Here is a 20,945-nt window from a genome sequence, read left to right on the forward strand (position 1 = left end):
TAAATTAAATTTAATAGGTTGTCTAGCTTTATTAAAAATCCAAGTCAATAGAACCTAGATGCATAACGGAATAGATTAGTTGTCTGGCTTGTTTGAGAGACCCCTTAAATGGATTCGTTACTCATCATCATCCATCGCTGGCGATGACGCGATGGATCTCGCCAGCAGCCAGTGGGCGGCTCCTTTCTTCTGGCCAATTTGAATAGTTTTCGGACAATAATACTGATAAATTATGATGTCTCATCCGTCGTTAATTAACATAAGATCGATTTATGAGTGTGTGGACCACGGGAATATTACCGCTGGCCACTTTACCTGCTTTGCTGGCACGCGGATCGCCGAGGCGACAATAATCGCCCAGCTGGCAATAAAAGTTGCGGTTCTCCTCCACGGCGGAGGCGTTGGGCAGGAACATGCTCAGCACGGCAATGTCCTCGTTGTTATCCTTGGCCTTCTTGATCCGCTCGGCACCAATGGTCTTGGTTTGCAGGTGGAGCCGAGACTTCATTCTCGAACTAAGTACATCCACGTCGGTCATGATCGAGTGCTACCTTTGTATTTCTGGTTCGGATTAGTTCACGAATGGAAAGTGTACCCAGCCAAATGACTTCAGTTCCGACCTGCCCCTTTCTTCTAATCGCGAACACCTCGGCAAGTCACGAAATATGCAGTTTTGTTGATGCCATCTATGCTAAAGTGGGTCAGTTCGAGATCGAAGACCGGCTATAAGACTCATTTAAGATATTCCACACCAACCGGCGAACACTGCTATCTTGAATCTTGAATCGATCTCTGGACTTGGGCAGAAAACCAATTTGGCGACGCCTAGTCTCTCTCTTGTTCACCCAAAGATCTGGTGTGATCTGAAGGCGTTGCCTCTATGACATCATTGCCAAATAACAAGTTTCATTTAACTTGGCGAATGCTTATAAATAAAATCCCAGGCCGAATTGGTTATAATGGAAATGAAACAGCAACGGGCCATCATAAATCATTAAATAATTAACTTTTTGTAAATACAACAAAGCCAAAATTTGTTAAGTTTCGTGAACAATTTTTTCCGATTTGGCCGAAGCGTGTGCGCAAATTGAAGCAGGAAATTGTCCAAGCCAGCAGCGCACAGGAAGCTCAGATTGGAATAGAACAGATTAGAGCAGAATAATAACTATTGAAGCCCACACAATTGGAAAGGTGGAGATGGATGGCTAGGAATGTCGGGGAAATCACCATGGCTAGGAAATGGACTGATGATGTAAGAATATTGTCTGGAGTGCGAAATTATAAAGACAAGTACTGAATTTTAGAGAGAGTTAAGAACTAAGAGTTAGCTATGCATTATAATCCTACGACTTTTTAGTGACGAATTTACTGAAATAAAAATAAAATGAACATGTCACTAGAATGTCAGCATATTGACTTTGCCCAAAACTATATTTAGCTAAAAAGTTATTGGCTTCTAAATGTTTAAAAACGCAAGCAAATATTTAAGCTTCCATTAACATGCATTCAAGCAACCAGAAACCCAGCAAAGCTGCTCTTCACTGTAGAATTTATTTATTTATTTAGCTTAGGGATGCGAAACTGCCATTTGAGATGTACAAATTAAGCAGAGCTGCAAGCTGGATTACGTGTGTACTTCTGTAGAAAAATAGCAAATGGCTTCCCATACCAACTGCTGATCTCCAATTAGTTCAAACTCAATTGACCCCACAGCTAGTCCCATCAATATTGGGTTACCAGCCCAAAACCGCAGCATTCGTATGGGTTTCCTACGCTCTTTGCGGCCAAACGGTGGGGCATAAACAACGTTTATTTATAGCGACCAGCGTCTAACACAATTATAACTAATTGTGATGGGCTGTCAGCTCCGCAGAGTCCAAAGGCGTCGCCCACTGAAAGATGGGAGTCTCAGCGGACGCCTACAACAAACGTGGCCGCCGCTGCAGTGCCGCTTGGAATCCGAGGGTCAGGTGGCGGCATTGAGACATTGAGACATTGCGGCAATGATGTATGGACAGGTCGCCGCTGACGGATGGCATTTGCATGGGCCATTCAGAGTGTCACAGCGCCGAAAATGAAAGTGGACTCGAATCGGATTCGGATATGTCAAGCCAAGAAAACCAAGCCAAAACGAAACCCTTACTTCGTGCATGGTCTGCATTTTTAATTGCAATTGGAAACCATCAGCAGCGCAACTACCGCACACGGAAAGAAATATTGTATGACTTTCCTGCTGAAAATATGCTGGACTTGCTCCATAAATATATTTAAATATTTATCAAATATTACAAAGCCTTACACACTGTGAAACTGGTTTAATATTCCAACTCCAACAGTTGGCAAATTGTTATTTTATAAAAATATGATTTTAAGAAGCAACGGAAGAACAAATTATAATGTTGATAAAATCTGAACAGTTTGTCTGAGCAGTGCACTGAAAATAAAGTTACTGAGTCGCACTTTTAAGTCGGAAGAATTCGTTTGCTTCTGGTTACAATGAGATTTTGGGTTACTCATGATCATTATGAAAAGCTATAGCAAGTACGGTTAGTTTTAAGATATTTTATTAGGATACAACTGTAGGGAAATACATTTATCTGCACAGCTGAAAGATCTTTTTGTGCTGTGCACCAAGATGGGATTCATTTAGCGGCTTCCCGCAATATTTGATTTCTCTGTGAGATCTTTGACTTTGACCCCCCGCAGGGCACAAATGCTGGCCAAAAGTCGGGATTTATTGGTCTGTTAGATTCGGTGAAAAGAGAAATTGAATTTGCTTGTTTGGGGCCTTTGTTTTGATAAGACGAACGGATGACAACGGCTGAGCGGGATCAGCTTTGGCGGTCGAGTATGAGGGAGTTCTTGATGGGGCCATCGATAGGATCTTTAATTAGCCAGGCAATTAAGTGGACTGCCCCAGGGAATCAGCTGAATCACTCGCAGCGCCATCAACGAATTGAATTGAAAGCCATGTGGAAATAGTTTCAAGCGATTTCGCTTCGATTGATATTCAATTGCAATGACAACAGCAATAATGGAAAGAAATTCCGACTCAATTGCGTGCATATTCATATGTCGCTGTCGTTGGTTTACATGTTTTCCCATTTCGGATCAAATTTGAATGTGGAACGCGTCGAAATGGCCATCGCTTGACACTAAATGCAGCCAAAATGGGTCCAATTTCGTTTCCGGTTTCGGTGGCACGAAGTTTCTTTGCTTATTTATGAATTTGACTTGATATCGAAATGTTTTTATGGCACTCGTAAGCTGAGCAGAGGCGGTGCAGCTCTAGATTTCATTTCTGGGGCGACTTGCAGCTGCAGCTGAGGATTGTGTAATGTGTGCGATGTGCGGTGTGTGGGCCGCTCGTTACGTATACGCCCAGGATGTGTGGGGCATTAAGTATACGCAGTGTGGATCGCTAGTTCCTCGCAGTTCCTCGCAGTTCCCCGCAGTTCCCCGCTGCTGCAATTTACACACTATGAAAACAGAAGCCATTTGGGTACACTTTTCCACATTGTTTACAGGTGAATTGCTCTAAACAACAATATGTTTATAATTGGAGACGGGCACTGGTTTCGTTTAATCAGCGCCGCCGTCTCTCAACTACAGATTTTGGATGCGGAAATACTTTTGTTGGTTCTTTATTATATCGAGATGATCAAAGTTTATGCACCGAATTCGCATGCAACACGTTGCTCCCGGCCAAACAAACACACAGTCTATCGCAAATTGATATTCAGGCTGATTCCTTTGTATCCGCGGCACATTCCACGCGCTTTGAAAGCCGCTTTGAGACTGAATTCCCGAGTCGAGGGCCCAAACAAAAGCAGACGGCGGAGTTCAGAGAGAAATCCGGCTGAGAGAAACGAGTCGAATTGAGAAGCGAGTTGAGTGAAAAGTGAATTGAGTGGAAGTGCAAGCTGTTTACTGGAGAGGCGGTACCTGTTGCATGCCGCCTTCGACAGCAGATCATCTTGTTGTATGGAAGCCGACGAGCTGAAATTGCTGCACTGCGCGAAACAAAAATAAAAACTATCGTAAATTCAGCAGCAAATTAATAGGTATTAACTGTTATATTGGATATTAATACCACCTCGATTATAACATTCTTTCAAATGCCGCTCGAAGTGATCTGCGTACAATTCATACAAGGAAGTATCTGTGAGTTGCCTCAAAATCCGAATATTTCTCTCCGTGTGCCACTTGGCAAGGCAGTCGCGGTGCCATTTAGAGACTCCAATCTGATCCGAGCCGATCTCCGCCCGCTGGTGGGGCAATTATGAACTATCTTGAGTGAAGGAACCGGGCCGGGAGGAGATTGACGAACCCGCCGGCGCATGGCACTTGATATGGCCTCTGTTTATGCAGATTACCCCGGTTATGAGTGTGGGCACCCATTATGCACTGTGGCTAGGAACGTGTCAACTATTGACAAACTGACAACTTGGAGTCAGACTGTTTGGTTGCATGGTCGCAACGCCCAGTGGCATTTGGGACTGGATCGAATAGGAAATAGCTGCAGTGCCTAATCAATTCTGGCCCGATTTGGAGCGAGGGAACATTGTGCCCATAGGGCGTTGCGGAATGAAGTTCATTCGCTGGCATCGTTTTTGATTAATTCGATCGACTCACGGAAATGGATCGACACGCGTTGGATGATCCCATCGCGCGTGGGATTCCCCTCCGCTCGCTACCAGCAAATCAATCAATTGAAAGTCGATAAAAACCGAAATTCATCAGAGAAATGCGTCAGTAATTGGCTGTTCAGTATTAGAAGGAGAGTGGTACATAAACTTTAACGTGATGCAATGAAGAACTTAATGCAAACTTCCAAATTCTATACTTGATCTTTTTCGCATCTTTTACTCGACCTACAGTAGTCCTAAGATTCATTTTATTCGACTGGACAACTGAGTGCCCATTTACCCATTTTATATACACACTTAACTCATGCGCTAGGTGCCAAAAACGAATTTCTATTTAATTCCGCCGCACCTCCGCCTCCGAAGGCAGCATAATAATCATTTTTCATTCTAATGATCCCCAGCCAAGGCAATTTAAAAGCCACAAATTAAGGGGAGAAAGCAAATTAGAATCCCACATCCCAGCATCTTTGGTTCGACGACGCGTGTCAGTGAGAGTAAATAAATCAAAAGATGTACGAGCATCCATGATTGCCATCTGGTGAGTCACTGGGTGGGATTAGGTGAGCTCAATGGGGAGCCAAGGGATCTGGATGGGATCATGTTTGAGTTGGCAACTAGCCGGTGTTTAGCATGCACTTGATGCGGCGATTAGGCGGTGCCCAAATTGGTCACTGTCAATCCGAGATACACCTTTGATAAACAGCAGAATCTCTCAATCCCACGGATTGCAGCGTGTGGGATGCGCTGACATTGAAATAACTTTTCGCAAGTGCAGGAAAATCAACAATACTGTATTTACGGCTGCTGGCCTGTTCTACACGTAATTGGCAACGCGTGGTTGGCAGCCTTGCGTTAACGCGAAAGTGTCACGGCCCCCTTGGTGTTTTGGCCAAATTGGGAACGTGCCGAGGGGTCGGATCGGCTAAGATCGTATCGTATCGGGTGTTGGTGTGCTTGCTCGCAACTGATCTGCGGCGTTTATCAGCCATAAATTTATCACTCGCTGACAAAGTCAATGTATTCTGACACTGTTTGCCTTCTGTCATATTTATTTGCGCTACAATTGAAAACGGAGCAGACACCTTGTCCGAAAAGCGGGTTGGATTGCGGATTGGGGCTTTTGGAGCGCGGGTTCAGGGTCTGTTCGGGCGTGGGTTGGAACAGTTTGCCCGCTTCACCTGTGGCCAGGTGACAATGAACTTGCAGTTGAGACATCAAGGCGCTTACGTAAGCGTTCGTATCTTTGCATCTCGAAACTGGACGCACTCGAGTGTGGCAAGTTCGTTGCTTGGAATGCAAGGCGCGCGCGCCACTTTGGCTGGACCGCTTTTGGGCAATAAATCAGCGGCTAACGTTCTGATGGTTCAGATAAATAAGCCCTACTTAAGGGTAATTGCACGCTTTTAAATGATTTGTCAATGCTCAGACGTAAAAGGAGTTACATTTTAATAAACACTGATTTTAATGCCTTTCAACTGGTTCTCAAGTTCATTGCTCCTTAAAAGCGCTTTAAATTGCTTATTTTGGTAATTTTAACTAGTTGAAAGAATCACGTTTAGATTTACGGCTCGTACGTGCAGTCCACCCTAGTTTGGCCAACAAGTATCCAGCCAGTGGGAATGAATTTCCCTGCGTTCGAATTATAAATTGATCCAGTGTTTGAGATATGCCATGGCTACGGAAAACCTGTGCCCATCCAGCTGCGCCGAACCAGTCTCTGGACCAGCCCGGCTCCTGGTCAACTTTATTTTGCGGTTGCAATTAGCCAGCCCTAACGGCAGCGAGAAGAACTTGAATTCCGAGATTCTCTTGGCCAACATTTCACTCTATTGCAATCAATTGAAAAGTGCTGCCATTAGCCAGTCTCCGCCCGCAAGTATGCCACAGTTTTCACCCAGTTTCCCCGGAATTCGCTTACCTGCGCGGAAAACCTCGCCGCAGCCATCGCAGCGGGACGCGAACTGGGCGTCGTAGCAGTTTCCACAGTAGATCTTGTCCGCCTTGGCTCCGAACTGCTTGTCCACCAGCGACAGGTGGCACTTGAAGCACAGGAAGCAGGCCTCGTGCCAGTGCTTGTCCTTGTAGGACAGATCCTGGATGGAAGGATAGCAAAGAGAATCAGATACGGGTCTCCATTCTTACACTATATATTATGATGCAAACTTACTAAATAACTCAAGTGCCTTTGACTAAAACCCTATCACTCTTAATCTATCTATAATATCTATTATTTAATTACTATAATAGTTTAATTGTTCTATGGCATATAGACAGTTAAGGTGATATGTGGGCGTCTCTTTTGACTGCTGGGCTTTTAGCCAAGCGAAACAAATGACCTGGCATTTTATCTTTTGTTGGCAGCCATATTAATGTCCCTTATATTAAATATATTTTTCAAACTGCATAGAACATTAGAAACTATATACGCTGTACATCCCTTAAATAATTCACAATTTAAAGAAACCTTGCTCGCATATTCTACAAACATTCCCAAAACAAATTCAACGTATGCTATTGCATTTTCCTCGTGCTGCAGTTGTCATTCTAATTTTAACGCGATAATTAAAAAAAATTATGGCTAGACGCATAAAACCAACACAATAAAAGCGCGATGATAATAAAACGGGCATAAAGTTCACAACACACGCATAAAAGCACATTAAAAATACATTTTTTGTTGGCTAAACTGTTGTAATCTGAAGTTTTTGGAGCGATTTCCAAAATATTTATCGATTCCATTTCTTTTCGGCTTTACGACTGCAATCCGAACTGGTTTTCATAACCTATATGAGTATAAAAGCCCGTCTGCCTGCATTTGTGGCCTACTTAAAGGTTATTAAATGTTTCGACTACCCACATGTGGCCATAAATGGGCGATGCCCAGTCTCCCTTAGCCATTATCCACTATCCCTTATCCAAATACATTCACGTACCTTCGAGTCGATGCCAATGATCTTGTTGCACTCCTCGCACGTATTGGCGAACACGTTCTCGTAGCACTTGATGCAGTACGGATGGTCGTCCCGGATGACGTAACGCTGTCCGGTGAGGCTCTCGTCGCACTGCCAGCAGCAGAAGTGTCCGGAGTGCCAGTCCTTGTCCATGGCTTTTGTGTACTCGCCACTGAAAATTAGCTGCAAGCACACACAGAGATCGGGGATAAAGATATGGATTCACGGCGCAAGTGGGCACAAACAAAACAGTGGGTGCATCTCATAGATTGTGTGTTTGGGGTATCTGTTTCATGGGATTTCTGTATAGTCTGCGTTTTGTGCAGTGTATTGCAGTAGTATTGGGGTGTAACTTTGTAGTAGTTTTACTTTGTGGCACTGGCTTTGGTGGTGGGTGTGCTTAGATAGACTTGTTGGATACCTTTTAGTAAACGTATTGCCGAGGAAAGTAGAGTAGTAACGTGTGTCGTTTTGTAAAAGTTCGATATGCAAGAGTTTTCATTGGTTTGTATACATACAATCATACATATATTGATTTTGGAATCTTTTGACTGGAATGTGCAAATGTTTCTTGTACAACAAGGTATTGGGATGATTAAAATGATCGGACAAAGAGCACAAGAGCATTGAAATGATTACAGAAGACTTTCGTTACGAACTGCCACAAAACTGTGCTGGGCCACACATGACACAGGTCACCTACCCCCTTTCCTCGATGGTGGCGTCCACCTCGACCTCGCTGATCTGGACCTCGGATTCGCGCCGCTTCGACGACTTCTTGACCTTTTTCGTGCTCTTCTTCACTTCCGTTTGCACCGTTTGCATAATTTCCACGTCCGCCATCGCGCCCGCTGTCTCGCTCGCTCTAATGACCGACTGAACTTTCTATAATTATTGTATCTTGTGGATTTGTCTGGCTGCGTGTCTGTATTGGTGTGTTAGTACGGATTTTTTGTGTATCTTCGATCGATTTCGGAGGTCCAGCACGGTATGAACTTTGCCGAGTCGGGATCTCAACTGGCGCAGCGGTTTCCGAAAATGTTTTTCAAAACGCCTGCTGCACCGCTTTCAGTCCGCTCTGTATCTAGTTTCGCCACCGCCAAGTGTAAAAATAAAATCTCGGAGAGCCAAATGGGCGCAGAACAGAGAGAACTGCGACTACGATCCGTCAGATCTTCGGATCTCTATAGAGATTCATTTTGCGGAGCGCCAGAGGCGGGCGGCTGAGTTATTGCGGTAGACAATGTAAATATCGCCAATAATTAACGGCATTATTGAATTTGCAATGCAATTGGGTAATTTTCTCAGCGATTTCGGCCAATTTGCATGCCATATTTCGTTCGCGCTTACCGCTAAGAATTCGAAATGAAAAATCGAACGCATTTCAGGTGCCAAAAGTTGTGGGCGTTTGCCCCACCTGCCGCCAGTCAAAGGGGTGTGGCATGACCCCCTCCGCCACCCCCCCGCTCCATCCACCACGAACACACACACTCAAAATCGCATGTCAAAGTTTTGAACATTTTTCAATTTTTCACCAAATGAAAAGTAGTGTGTTTTTCTTGCTGTTGCTGGCGCTTGTGCACACGACACACAAGCAGCACACCCAAACACTCGCGCAAATGGAAAATCGAGGAAAATTCTCTCGCTTCCCACACTGCACTACACACGACACGATCGCCATCGCCATCGCCATCTAGTGGAGCATAAATCGCTATTCCCTTGGATCGGTTCTAAAACGATCTAATGATCTGCGTCTGGCATTTTGGCTTATCGCACTCCTGCGGTATTTTTGAATTTTTGAATCCAATAGATGCCCTAATTGATCTCCAGGCAGTATCCATACATTATCGAAATTGTATTAATATTTTGAATTTAATTTCGCATTCCGCAGTTTCTTGGGTTTCTTGCATTACAGCATTTGGCACACAGACAACATTGAGATGCCAATGGGCAATGTTTATTGAATTGAAATGAGGCAACAGGTGTGCCGGCAAATTGGAAAAATAATCTTTATTTAATGTAAGAATAAATTCCGAAATTGAGAAATACCACAACTAGAAAGCTGTACTTTATGTTCATTTTTATTTTGTGAGTTTATGTTTGTTATGTTCTCCTTGTTGTATTTTCACAGCCGAATTTGTTTATTTTATGATATAAGGCAAGCGTTCTTCAAGAGCAAGTTAATAATTATTGAACAAACTCAATGATCTTATGCATTCTGCAGAAGAATCTATCAAAATGACCTCATCACATCTTACATTTTCTGGCAAATTAAAATATTTCCCCAATTAATAACCGACGTTTATTAAGCAAATTTCCATTAGACAAATTGACGCGACACCAAAGGGCAGCCATCCAAGGTAAATTTTTGCGAGAACCAACAAGTACAAATGGCCAATGGGCCGAGAAATGTTCTAGTGACAGTTCAGTGGTAGAAAGCTATTAACAAGGCCGTCTAAGCCAACCGGGGAATAAGAACCCGTCCGATCACAATGATTAATAAACGAAATCAACAACTCGTAAAATGTTCTGGCTAGAGGGAAAATCACAAAAAATATGTACATTGTTTAGGAATCTAAATGCTGATGTAAACTGATTCACAGCCGAGATGGGCAATTTATGGCTCCAATGATGATGATGTGGCCAGTGACGTGGGCATCGCCAAATTAAAGGGGTTTAAACACATAAACCACAAGGAAGAATTCCAACGAAATCTTTGATTTATAACCCGTTGAATTATAAACGTTGAAGCTTTGGTGGATTGACTTGTCTGTTTTGTCATATAATATACGTTTATATAATATAAATTTAAGCATTAAATAATGCTTAGGATAACAAGAGCACGTTGTAAAATAATCACATTAAGTTAATAATAATTTACAAGTCATGGGCAGAATATTTTTATAAATTGATATACTCTTACTTGAGTTTACCTAAACTGCCTCAAAGTGGAAATACATAATAACGCTTCCGGCTATAATAACGCTTCAAAATTCGCTGGCCATGCTCCTATCTATCATATGCAGTTTGATATATGTTCGTGTTTGGCTATATGCACATACACGTACTTATGAAATAATGCATCGCATGTGTATATTAGTTGTTGCTATTTTCGCCGCAGACACGAGCAACAACAACTGCAATGGAGCCGAGTGAAATGCAATCTGCAAGTTGGTCTAAAAATAAGCCGCATTTCGCATCTCGAATCTTTGATAAAAAGTTTTGCGTGATGTGACCGCTGTCCCCTCCCTTGGATCCTCAGTACGATTATTTGGCATTTTTCACGCGGGCGTTAAAGCGTTAATTGGGTCATAAATTCAGGCAACACATACTCGTATAGACAGAATAGGCAGTATATTCCAGCGTATTTTTATATTTCTTCTTTCAGGCGTAATGAGCGAAAATCAAAAGCAAACTGGGAAACTTTCCCGAGACAAAAAGCCTATTTCAATACTCTAATACGTATTTTCGAAATGCAAAAACAAATGTACGGTGGTGTGCAAAAAAAGGTGTTTCATTTAACTGACACTGAATATGAAAAATTCATTTACCAGCTGAACGCACATAATTCAAGTGATTTTTTTAGAAAATGATTTAAGGCAATTTTCCGCGAGCAGTGCAAATACTATATACTCGTACACTTGTACTTTGGGGGGAAATGAAAAAAAATGAAAGAAAATATAACCGCAGGCTTTTAAGTGCGCCCCGCAAGAAAAATGAATTCATGTCAAAGACAAAACTATTGAATAAGACTTTTTGGCAACGTTTTGGCCGTGTTTGCTTGGATGTGGCTCTAACGAAAGTTCGGGGAGATACATTTATTTGGCGTTCAAATGCATTACGTAATGAGTTTTACAGAAATAAATTCCAAATGGCCCGTTTCCCCGGTGCAAGAATGGAGAACAAAGCCAAGTGAGCTGCGTAAACAAATCACTCGAGTGACACACTTTCCTGTTGGCCTGTCATAAATATTTTGGGAATTTTTCATTTTCAATTTCCCCTTTTGCGGCCTGACAGTCGTTGAGATAATTTGTTATCTCCGCGAACCTTTGTCGCCATTCGGTGGCTGACTTTTGCTTAATTTGACTAAGGATATGACATATAAAACTTGACAGCGGGATCTCGCCAAAGAAAACACGACTGGGAAAGTGCAAAAATAATGTTTTCCGCTAAACTGACATAAACAAAACGATCCGAAAGTTGAACATTTGGATTAGCATACTTTTGGGATAAAACAAAATACCATATTACAATAAGAGTTGGAATTGTTCAAATTTAGCTGCAAGGCCTATTCAATGAACACTTTTGTTCCGACCGCGCTTAGCCAAACTTGCGTTGCTAATTAGAACGTTGACATAATTTTCGACGAATACCAAGAACAACAGATGTCCCATATTTTCATTGACAAACTCTAGACAAACATAATGCCAGCTAGCCCTGACCTTAGGCCCATCATTCAGACGTAAGACCCAAGAAAAGCAAGTGTGAGCCCAAAAGCAATATAAATAACTCATGTTTATGACAGATTGTTTTTGTTTCGCTTATAGGCGTAATGACAGCGCATTAAAATCGAGTAAGTCTAAACGGCGGACCTTTTGGCGGATCTTTGGGACTTAAGTGTTGGCTCATTGGAATTAGCCGTGTGTCGAGAGATGACATCATGGGAAAATGCAAATTGGCCCACGAATATATGTGCAGAATAGTATGGGCTGCACTTGGTGGCCCATTGATGGGTGACATGAATGATCTCAATGCCCGAGTATTTCGAGGACCGGTGCAGAATTGGCACAAACCGCAGATGCGAATTTTTGTGCGGTGTATGACTATTAATAGCAGAGTACAACGAAATGTTTGCTTCATTTATTCAGTTGGCTTTTATTCTCGTCATTTTTATAAAGACAAAATTGTTAAGCAAACTAACAGCTACGGTAAACAATCCTTCAATCGTTCGTTATTTCTTGGGTTCAAGGTTTTCTGTGTCGTTAGTATAATACATGGTTTATACAGATCGGAATCTCTGGGATCCCGTGGGCGGGTGTTCACCCTCAGTCAGAGGAGCGGATGCTGGATTCTGGAGACTGGATCTTTAACTGGGACTGAGTATTCATGTACAGCGTGCTCGGTTTTGGATGTGGCTTGGACTGGATTGTGCTGGGCTGTGCTTGGCTTGACTTGGCTTATGATCATGTCTATAAGAAACAGATAGAGAGTAAATCAAATGGCTGATAGAGTGTGATGGTACGGGTTAGTTTTCGAACCAAGCGATCTAGAAGAGCGGATAGAAATTAGCATCTTTGAGTATATCGAAGGTGTCCACGACGGATCGCGCTGGAACCACTGCAGCCACCGTAGTTGATGTGGAGCAAGGCGATCCACCAATCTCTTCGATCGACGATGCTGGAGTTATGCAGACACTCTGTCCAGTACTAATGGTGGAAAGTAGGTTCTGCTGCGTGGACTCTGGGGTCAAATTTGTGGACACCGAAACGGGGGCAATCTCCGCCAGAGCAGCAGCTAGTGCCTGCTCCAGTTGAGAATCTTCAGTGCCCTGGGTTTGGGTGTCTTCCTGGGCTTCCTCCTTGGCTTCCTTTGTGGAGGTCTTCTTGCGTTTTTTAGTCCTTTTCTTGGCGGACTGCTCTTCCTCTCTTTCCTGTGGCTCAAATTCAGCTATGCCCTGCAAGGATTCACCCACAAAGGCAAGACTGCTCCTGGGTGAAAAGAGTCCTGATCCTCCATTGGCCTCTTCGTTGGTCAAGCTACTTCTTGAGCTTCGTCTCGAGCGTGTTTTCCTCTTGGGCGTATCCGCTGCCTCCTGGTCATCACTGCGTCGAGTGAAAGCCATTTGAGTGTCCGAATCATTATCATCCCTTAGTTCCTCCTCGGTTTTAGATCCTTTGCGCAGCTTCTTCTTGCTCTTTTTCTTTTTGGGCTTCTCAGCCGGCAGGTCTTCCAATGGAGCCACTGCTTCTGGTTGTTCCTCTAGTGCTTCTTCCTCCTGCGGAAGCTCTTCAGGAACTTCTGGTAAAATTTCCCGAACAGGACTACGACTGAAGAGGGTGATACTTTCTCCGCCCACGCTGATCCTGCGGTTTTCCAATAGCTCTCCTTGCTCGTTAAGTCCGTTTTCCTCATTTGCATACAATGGCTGCGCCCGATCCTGTTCAGGTTCTTCTTCTGGTTCTTGCTCCCGATCTTGCCACCCGAACTCATCCTCAAATTGGTTTCTGGCTTCTTCTTCGTCATCCTCTTCTCTTTTCACTTGGCCACTGCTTTCCCCTTCTTCGTTGTCGTCCAGCCGAAAGTTCTTGCGCCAGTTGTACTCCCTCCTGGGCTTGTAGTTAAGGTCCACCTCGATGTCATCTTCCAGGTCACCAACATCGAGATTAGGATTAAATCCATAACGGGTACGCAGACGTGTAGATTGTCGTGCCACCACATGCGCATCGCCTAGATAACGCATCTCAGAATCGCGATGTTCACTTTCTGGTATCAGGCCCAACGCAATGTCCACTTCTGAGTGCCTGGTACTGGAATGCGATCTTTCCAGTTGCCTGGTCTTGGCCCACAAGGCGTACTTCTCACTTTCAGAACCGGACTTTTCCTTCTCAGATTCGCTGAGATCCGAAGGCAGTTGCTCCTGGACAATGGTCTCGTACTCCCTTAGAATGCCAGACTGCTTTCTGTTCTTGATGGCCTCGTTGTAGATCTGTTCGATAAAGGAGTCAGGATCGGAGTAGGGCGTTGCTCCGCCCACAGCACCATCGTCGAAGCCGTAGTCAAGTAAATCCTCCATGTCATCTACCTCTTCCCAATCCTGAGCTCCTCGATTTTCGTAGCGATCTGCATTCCTTTCTGCCTCTTCACATTCGGAAGTGTCATGGTGGGACTCATCGGTGGGCTGGGTGCGTTCGTTGTTATCCGAGATTCCCTCGTCCAACTCAAACTCGAACTCATCTTCGTCATCAATTTCCACCACAGTCTGTCGTGTGTCCTCGCTGTCGTTGGAGCTGCTCCTGTCCTGATCCAAGTTCTCCTGGTCTCCCACTATATCATAGCTGTAGATGGCATTGGTGGAATCGAATTCAGCAGCCTCCGCCTCTGCAGCCAAGACAGCTCTTGCCCAGGAGTCTTCATCTTTTACCGGACTTTTTGAATCGGAAAAATCCCTTGGTTCCTGGGTGTAAAAATCTTCCTTCAACCAAGTCCTTGTTCCTGTTAGAGTTCGCACCTCGATTTGTGAGATGTAAACGTAGTCATCGCTGGGATACTCCTCGACGGGCTGTTCCTGGGCAAGTGAATAGCGACGGAAGTGATGGTATTCGTCCGGCTCCATGTCACCCATTAAAGCCGAGTCCGAGGCCCTTCGCTCGCTGTCCAAGAAGTCTGCATTTAGGTAGCGCGAGAAATTCTCGAAATTAATGCTCGAGGCGGCTAATCTATCTAGTAACTGGTCCTGCAGCTCCCTCTTAGCCGACTCCGCTTCGATGTCCCGTAACTGGGTAAGACTATCTTCTCTCAAGGGCGAGCGACTCTGGCTACGCGATCGCTGGAACTCGGCGGTACGATGGCGCAAGTCGTCCAGCTGGGCGGCAGATATGTCCTCGAACTCGCCAGTTCTCTCCTCGGAGTAGGTCTTGGGTTTGGCTCCCAGGCGAGTTTCGGTCAGAGAGCCTAGAATGGCAGCTTGGAGCTCCCTTTGAGTTGCTGCCTGCTCTCGGGCGTAATCCATGCTCATTCCTGGAGACGGGCTTCGGGATCTCTGAAACTGGGCTGCCTCGCGACGTAGCTCCTTAAATTGATCGCTGCCCAGGTCTAAGGACTCCCCCACGTAGGTGGAGCGTTTGAAGCCGCTGGCCATGAGTTCGTCCTGCAGATCCCGCGCCACCTCAGAAACCGTGCGGTCCAAGTCAGGATTCTCACGTGTCATCTCAACCACTCTCTCTAACTCCGAATTGGTGGGGCTGAGCACGCGCAGCTCCATTTCCTCATTGGCATTGTGTAGCTTCTCCAGGGCATCCATATCGACCGCCCGCTGCCTTGCACCCGCCAGGACACTTTCCAGCTCCTCGCTATTTTTGCGTAGTGTGCGCAACTCACTACCCTCCAGGTTGAGCATCAAGTGGAAATCATCCTGCACTTTTTCCTGTGACTGTGACCGCGAGCGAGATGGGGACAAGGATCGCTTGTCGCGACTTTCAGCAACCTGTTCGTCTTTCTTCTCAACATATTCATAGACGTACTCCACGGTCAAGCGAGTTTCGGGCTCCGGTGTCCTTGCTCTTTCCTGGAGAACCTCGAAGAACTGATCATTCTGAGCAACCAGCCGCTCGCGACGCTTCTGTAAACTCTGCTCCAATTGAGCTGGTGTCGGAAGTGGCGAACGCGATCGGGATCGAGAATGGGATCGCACTCGATTTAGACGAAGTTGCTCGAAAAGCCTAGCCATACTCTCCGGTGTATCCTCAGGTTCTGCTTCGGTTTGCGAAGCACTTTCCTCCGGTGGCTCGACAATTTCAATGGATATAGCTGGTAGGGGAAGCGGCGAAGTTGGCGGAGAAGGGGACTCTATTGATATCTGTGGCGAAGACACTTGTTCGTGTAGTTTTTCGAAGATTTCATCATTGCGTTGAATGCGTTTCAGCCTGCGACTTTCCAAGCTCTTTTCTATATTACCCGCCGTGGGCAGAGGAGAACGGGAACGAGATCGGGATCGTGAGCGGGCATTCCTCTCTGCTCTCAAGGTCTCTACAAAAAGTCGCATTTCTTCAGGTGTAGTTTCCGCATCCTCCATGGGCTCGTCAGCCATTTCATTAATCTCAATTACAGGCTGTGGCAGGATGACCTCCAGGGCTGGACTTAATCTGTCATGGCCATTAGTTTCGATTTCCATAGAACCTGCTGAGCCTGAGCGGGATACACGATCGGCAAGTCCATCCTTCTGCTCGATCAATCCCTCTCTGGGCTTATGAATGCTTCTATCTAGGTTCTCTGAGCTGGAAAGTGGTGAACGGGAGCGAGATCTGGATTGGATCCTTCCGACAGAAGACTCCCGTCCCCTTTCTTCCAAGGCAGAACCACGTGAAGAGCTCTCAAGGGGTTCGTGTAGCAGTGGTACTACTATTTTATCATTAGTGGCATCATCGGCTACAGTTTGTACTTGAAGTTGGTCATTCGAGCATTCGGTATTGTTTAAGTTGGATTCCAGAAGTTGAAGCACAGACTCGCAGTTTAGTTCTCCTGCCACTACACCCTCCTGAGTGTCGTCGAAAACCTCCAGTGATCGCTCAGTGTCCACATCCATCAAATTGGCCACATTCTTGGGAGCTGGTGAGGGATTTCGCGATGCCGAGCGGGATCTCGATGGGTTGACAGATGCGGTAAAGTCGTAGAAATCGCTGAGTCCCTCCATCAGCAATCCGTACTGATCCCGCCAAGGAGCCGTATCCGGCTGCTGGACATTGATGGCTGGTGCTGCTGGCGATGGCTGCTGTTGCACTGCCTGTTGCTCCTGGCTGGCGGACCAGCGCTCCGGGTAATGCTCCATTTCATCCATACGTGGACTGCGTCGCAAGCCAGGTGAACCGCCCCTGGACTGCTCCTCTGCTGCGGTAGAGGTTTGCAGCTTTTTGGGGGAACGGGAAGCGCGAAAGCAAGCGGAAAGTGGGTGCAGTAGCAATATGAAAAGCAAAGAGGTAAAGCAGTTAGGGCGGTTAGTTATGCGGCAGTGGTGTTCCGGTTGTGGTCGAAATTAGTGGGTGGGAAATGGTGCTGGGTGTCTGTCCTACGCACTTACATTGGATTTGTTGCTGTCGCTGGTCTCCATTGCTTGCGGGTTGTCCTTCTCAGTTTCTTTGTCCTAACGCACACATAATAAACCATTTGTTAAGATCCTTGGCAGATTCATTCGCAGATTCATTTACTTACCACCTGCTCCTTGGAAAGTTGTTGCTTTAGGGCAGCCACTGCCTGTTCGTTTTGTGCCTCAGTGGCCTCCTCGAAGGAGGACGATTTTGGCTCATTTGTGGCTTCATCCTCCACATCCTCGCCCCTTGAGGGTCTCTCTAGCTCGACTTCCTCCTCGTCTATGGAAAGCGCCTTCTCCCGCTTCCAGAACTCGGTGTCCTTGTAGTGCTCCGGCACAACATCACCCCAGGGATTTGTGCTCTCCTCACCGAGCATCTCCAAGGATGTAGTCGAGTCTGCCGTTGGTCGTACATCCTTTGCTGGACTCCTTTTGTGACGTCGGTGGGACTTAACCTTCAGGGTGGGTTCACTCGTATACTTGATGGGGTTATAGTCCTCCCGGTCGCCGTGGCGCAGCTCCTCCTCCTCTAGCGAGGTGAACATCTTTAGTTCCTCCTCGCGGGAGGCACGTGAGTCCCGTGAGGAGTTCGAGCTTCCACTGGATCGTCGCTTCTTAAAGGCCCTTCTCCTGCCAGAACCATCCTCTCGCATCAAAGGGCGATTCTTGATGCCATCTAAGGAACGTAGGTAGTCCTCAGTGTACTGGACCTCCTGTACCTGATCTTCTCCTTCAGGTTCAGGGCGTTCACATTCGACTCTGTTGACTTCATCAGAGGGTTGGGTGCTGAAGGACGACTGATGGCTGGAGATCGGAGTTCTTGGTTCAACGGAGGATCCTTCATCGGATACGCCAGGGAAGGTGAGTGTTTTTGACTTTGCTGAGTAGGCGTCTTCGGAACCACTTCCCTGACCAAATTGAGTTTTCACTTTATGCACCATGAGTTCTTCAAGGGGCTCCTGAAATCTGGGTGGAGCCACTTTCTTCACACACGGCTCCTCCACCACGGGTTCCATGCCCGCATATTCATCTGCCTCCTCTTTGCTGCGGGACGCTTGAAGTCGGCGCTGCTGTATCATCACCATCTCCTCCTCAGCCTCCAGAAAGCGTCTGGCGTTCTCCTCAATCGACCGCTGTCTCTGCTCCAGATCAGTTCTGCTGGAGATCAGGCGACGCGATTGCTCGGCGATGGCAGCATCCTCCTCCAGTTCGCTCTCGGTAGCGCTTGGGCTGAGCTCTCTTTCTGCTGCCAGAAGACGCTCTACAATCTCCGCATCCCTCAGTGCCTGCTCCTCCTCGGCAGCTTGATCCCGCTCTCGCTGAATTTCGGCTTCAAAGAGACGACGCTCGGCTTGGGCTGCCTCGGCTTCGGCCAGGCTTCTTTGTTGTTCGGCACGCTCCTTTTCGGCTTCGGCCTGCTCTCTCTGACGCTCGGCCTCGATGATTCTTCTTTCGCTTTCTTCCCGCTCGCGCTGCTCTTCAGCTGCTTGCAGTCTTCGCTCATTCTCTTCCCTTTCCCGTTCGGCTTCTATCAGCTTTCTTTCGTTTTCTAGGCGTTCTTTCTCCTCGATTTCGCGCTGTTTACGCTGCCTTTCTGCTTCTGCTTCTAGCTGCCTGCGTTCGGCGTCTCTTTGTTCTTGCAGTTCTTTCTCCGCCTGCTCTCTTTCGCGCTGTCTTTCGGCCTCTATGAGCTTCGCCTGCTGCTCCTCCGATTCTTCTTTCTCCCTCTGGACCCGTAGTCGTTCTTCTGCCAGTTTGCTCTCGGCCTCGGCCAGCTGACGTCTCGTATCGGCTTCGATCTGCTGTTGACGTGCCAGTTCGGCGGCCAAAGCTTCCCTCTTATCACCAGCAGGATCCACTCGTATTCCATTGATATATTGGACACCATCCTGCATGACATTGCTTCCCGCCAGAGCTTCCTTCTCAGCCGCCTCCTTGATCTGCTTATCCAATCGCTCTCGCATTCGAGGCAATTCTTCTGCATCAGCTGCTGCATCTGCAGCAGAATCGTCGGGATGTTGGAAGGTCCAGTGGTATAGATGGCGCGCCACAAAGGCGAATTCCAGGGCGCCCAGGTATCCAATTAGCAGCGAGAAAAGCAGCTCGCCGACGCCGGTTAGCGCCGTCTCTTCAGCGGCCATTGCGTAATGCCCAAAATCGAACGGAATCCGAATCCTCCAACGTTCGCCGATTCAATGAGAGTATATGTCGTCGAGAACCGAATCGGCTAACACGTATTATATAAAATATATTCACCACGCACTCGAAAATTCACACCACTCACATTAATGGCCAGTCGATTAGGTAATTCGAAAACTATTTATTTCACTTTCGCTCACAAATCATTGGACCAATCATTGATATATATTCATTATCTACGTTTTGACACGACTTATGAGAGCGCGTAGCGAGGAGAATCGGAGATGGAGATGGCCAAATCGCCAGGCGGATGCAGTTGCACGGGCGGGCTCTTGTTTTCCGCTAATCGATCGTCTTGCAACTGATTAATGCCCCAGCAAATCAGCAAATGCCCATGGGACCCCCGATTTCTAGAGAACAAGTGAATCAGCGGCGAGAGAACCGCCAAGAACCGAATCCGTTCAAATGGCAAACGGCGCTAATTGACGGCCAGCGTTGAGAGCAAAAGGCCTGTAGAACTGACAAGACATCGTCCACTTTTGTCGCTGGCAATTTGGCAACACAAATGTATCTCCTTTTTGCTTTTGCTACTGCTTCTGTCCGCTGCCGCTGTTGCACTGCCTCCGTGTCAAATGCCAAAGCAATCGGAATTGGCCAAGGCGGATTTTCTAATCAGTTTAGTCGACAACCCGCCGGCCGCGCCCCCTTTTCTTTCGGTGGATCTATTTCGGTCTATGCTTCTATTGCTGTTTTTCACAAAACACTTTTCGCCACTTTCTGCTTTGCTCGCCGTTTTCGTGCGGGAGAACAGTAAGCGACATGGCCATAAATCAGATAAGAAAAATCAATCGAAACTATCAATTCAATCAAATAAGTGTGTATCATTAAAACTATTTGAGTCCCAAAAAAAAGCAAATAAAAATTAATTACATTATTTTTTAAATCACCCTTTTTTTGCAAACAAGATCTTTGTATACTGCATTCCACACATATTATTCATACGCACAGTTGGCTTCAATAATATTGAACAGAGCTGAGGTGCCAGTTTCCATAAAAATGGTCAATTTGGCATTAATGCCCACATCAAGTCTTCGATTTCAAGAAAATAATATTTAAGTTTTGAATGCAGAGATACAATTTTGTTTATAAATTGCCCAATTCCTTGTTTATTTGCAAAATACAATTCGGAATTTGCAAAAGTGTGAAACAATTTAGTTTAGAGTTCGTAATTCATATGGGAATGACTTTTACTGTTCCTAGTGTTTGCAAATCAGTTTTCTTTGGCATGGACAGCGGGGGCTTCTGGGGCCAGGGTCGCCACGCCCCATTTCCCCGCCTCCGAGCGGATTGCACACAAATGTTTGCCATAAATTTCTTTATCGCCGATTTCGCTGTGGTTCTCTT

The 20,945-nt window shown here is 45.9% G+C and overlaps 1 protein-coding gene across 13 annotated transcripts in view; it reads right to left on the reverse strand.

The window, feature by feature from the left end:
• The window catches only part of LOC6544091 (four and a half LIM domains protein 2), a 57,325-nt gene that overhangs the window by 2,338 nt on the left and 34,042 nt on the right, over positions 1-20,945 (reverse strand). For 4 of the 13 annotated variants that reach the window (XM_026977847.1, XM_026977850.1, XM_026977849.1 and 1 more), the window contains 2 exons: positions 7,583-7,783; positions 6,568-6,742 (listed from right to left, as the gene is read on the reverse strand). In XM_026977847.1, the coding sequence (XP_026833648.1) occupies positions 6,568-6,742; positions 7,583-7,783 (376 nt within the window). Of the gene's footprint in view, positions 1-315; positions 562-3,631; positions 3,830-6,567; positions 6,743-7,582; positions 7,784-8,021; positions 8,262-8,303; positions 8,723-12,442; positions 17,223-17,393; positions 17,457-17,524; positions 20,433-20,945 lie in introns of those variants that run through there. The other 9 variants (XM_026977846.1, XM_015157580.2, XM_001972960.3 and 6 more) reach the window with 9 other exon arrangements.

Source organism: Drosophila erecta, unplaced genomic scaffold, assembly GCF_003286155.1.
Source record: "Drosophila erecta strain 14021-0224.00,06,07 unplaced genomic scaffold, DereRS2 tig00000021-arrow-pilon, whole genome shotgun sequence".
Classification (NCBI taxonomy): domain Eukaryota; kingdom Metazoa; phylum Arthropoda; class Insecta; order Diptera; family Drosophilidae; genus Drosophila; species Drosophila erecta.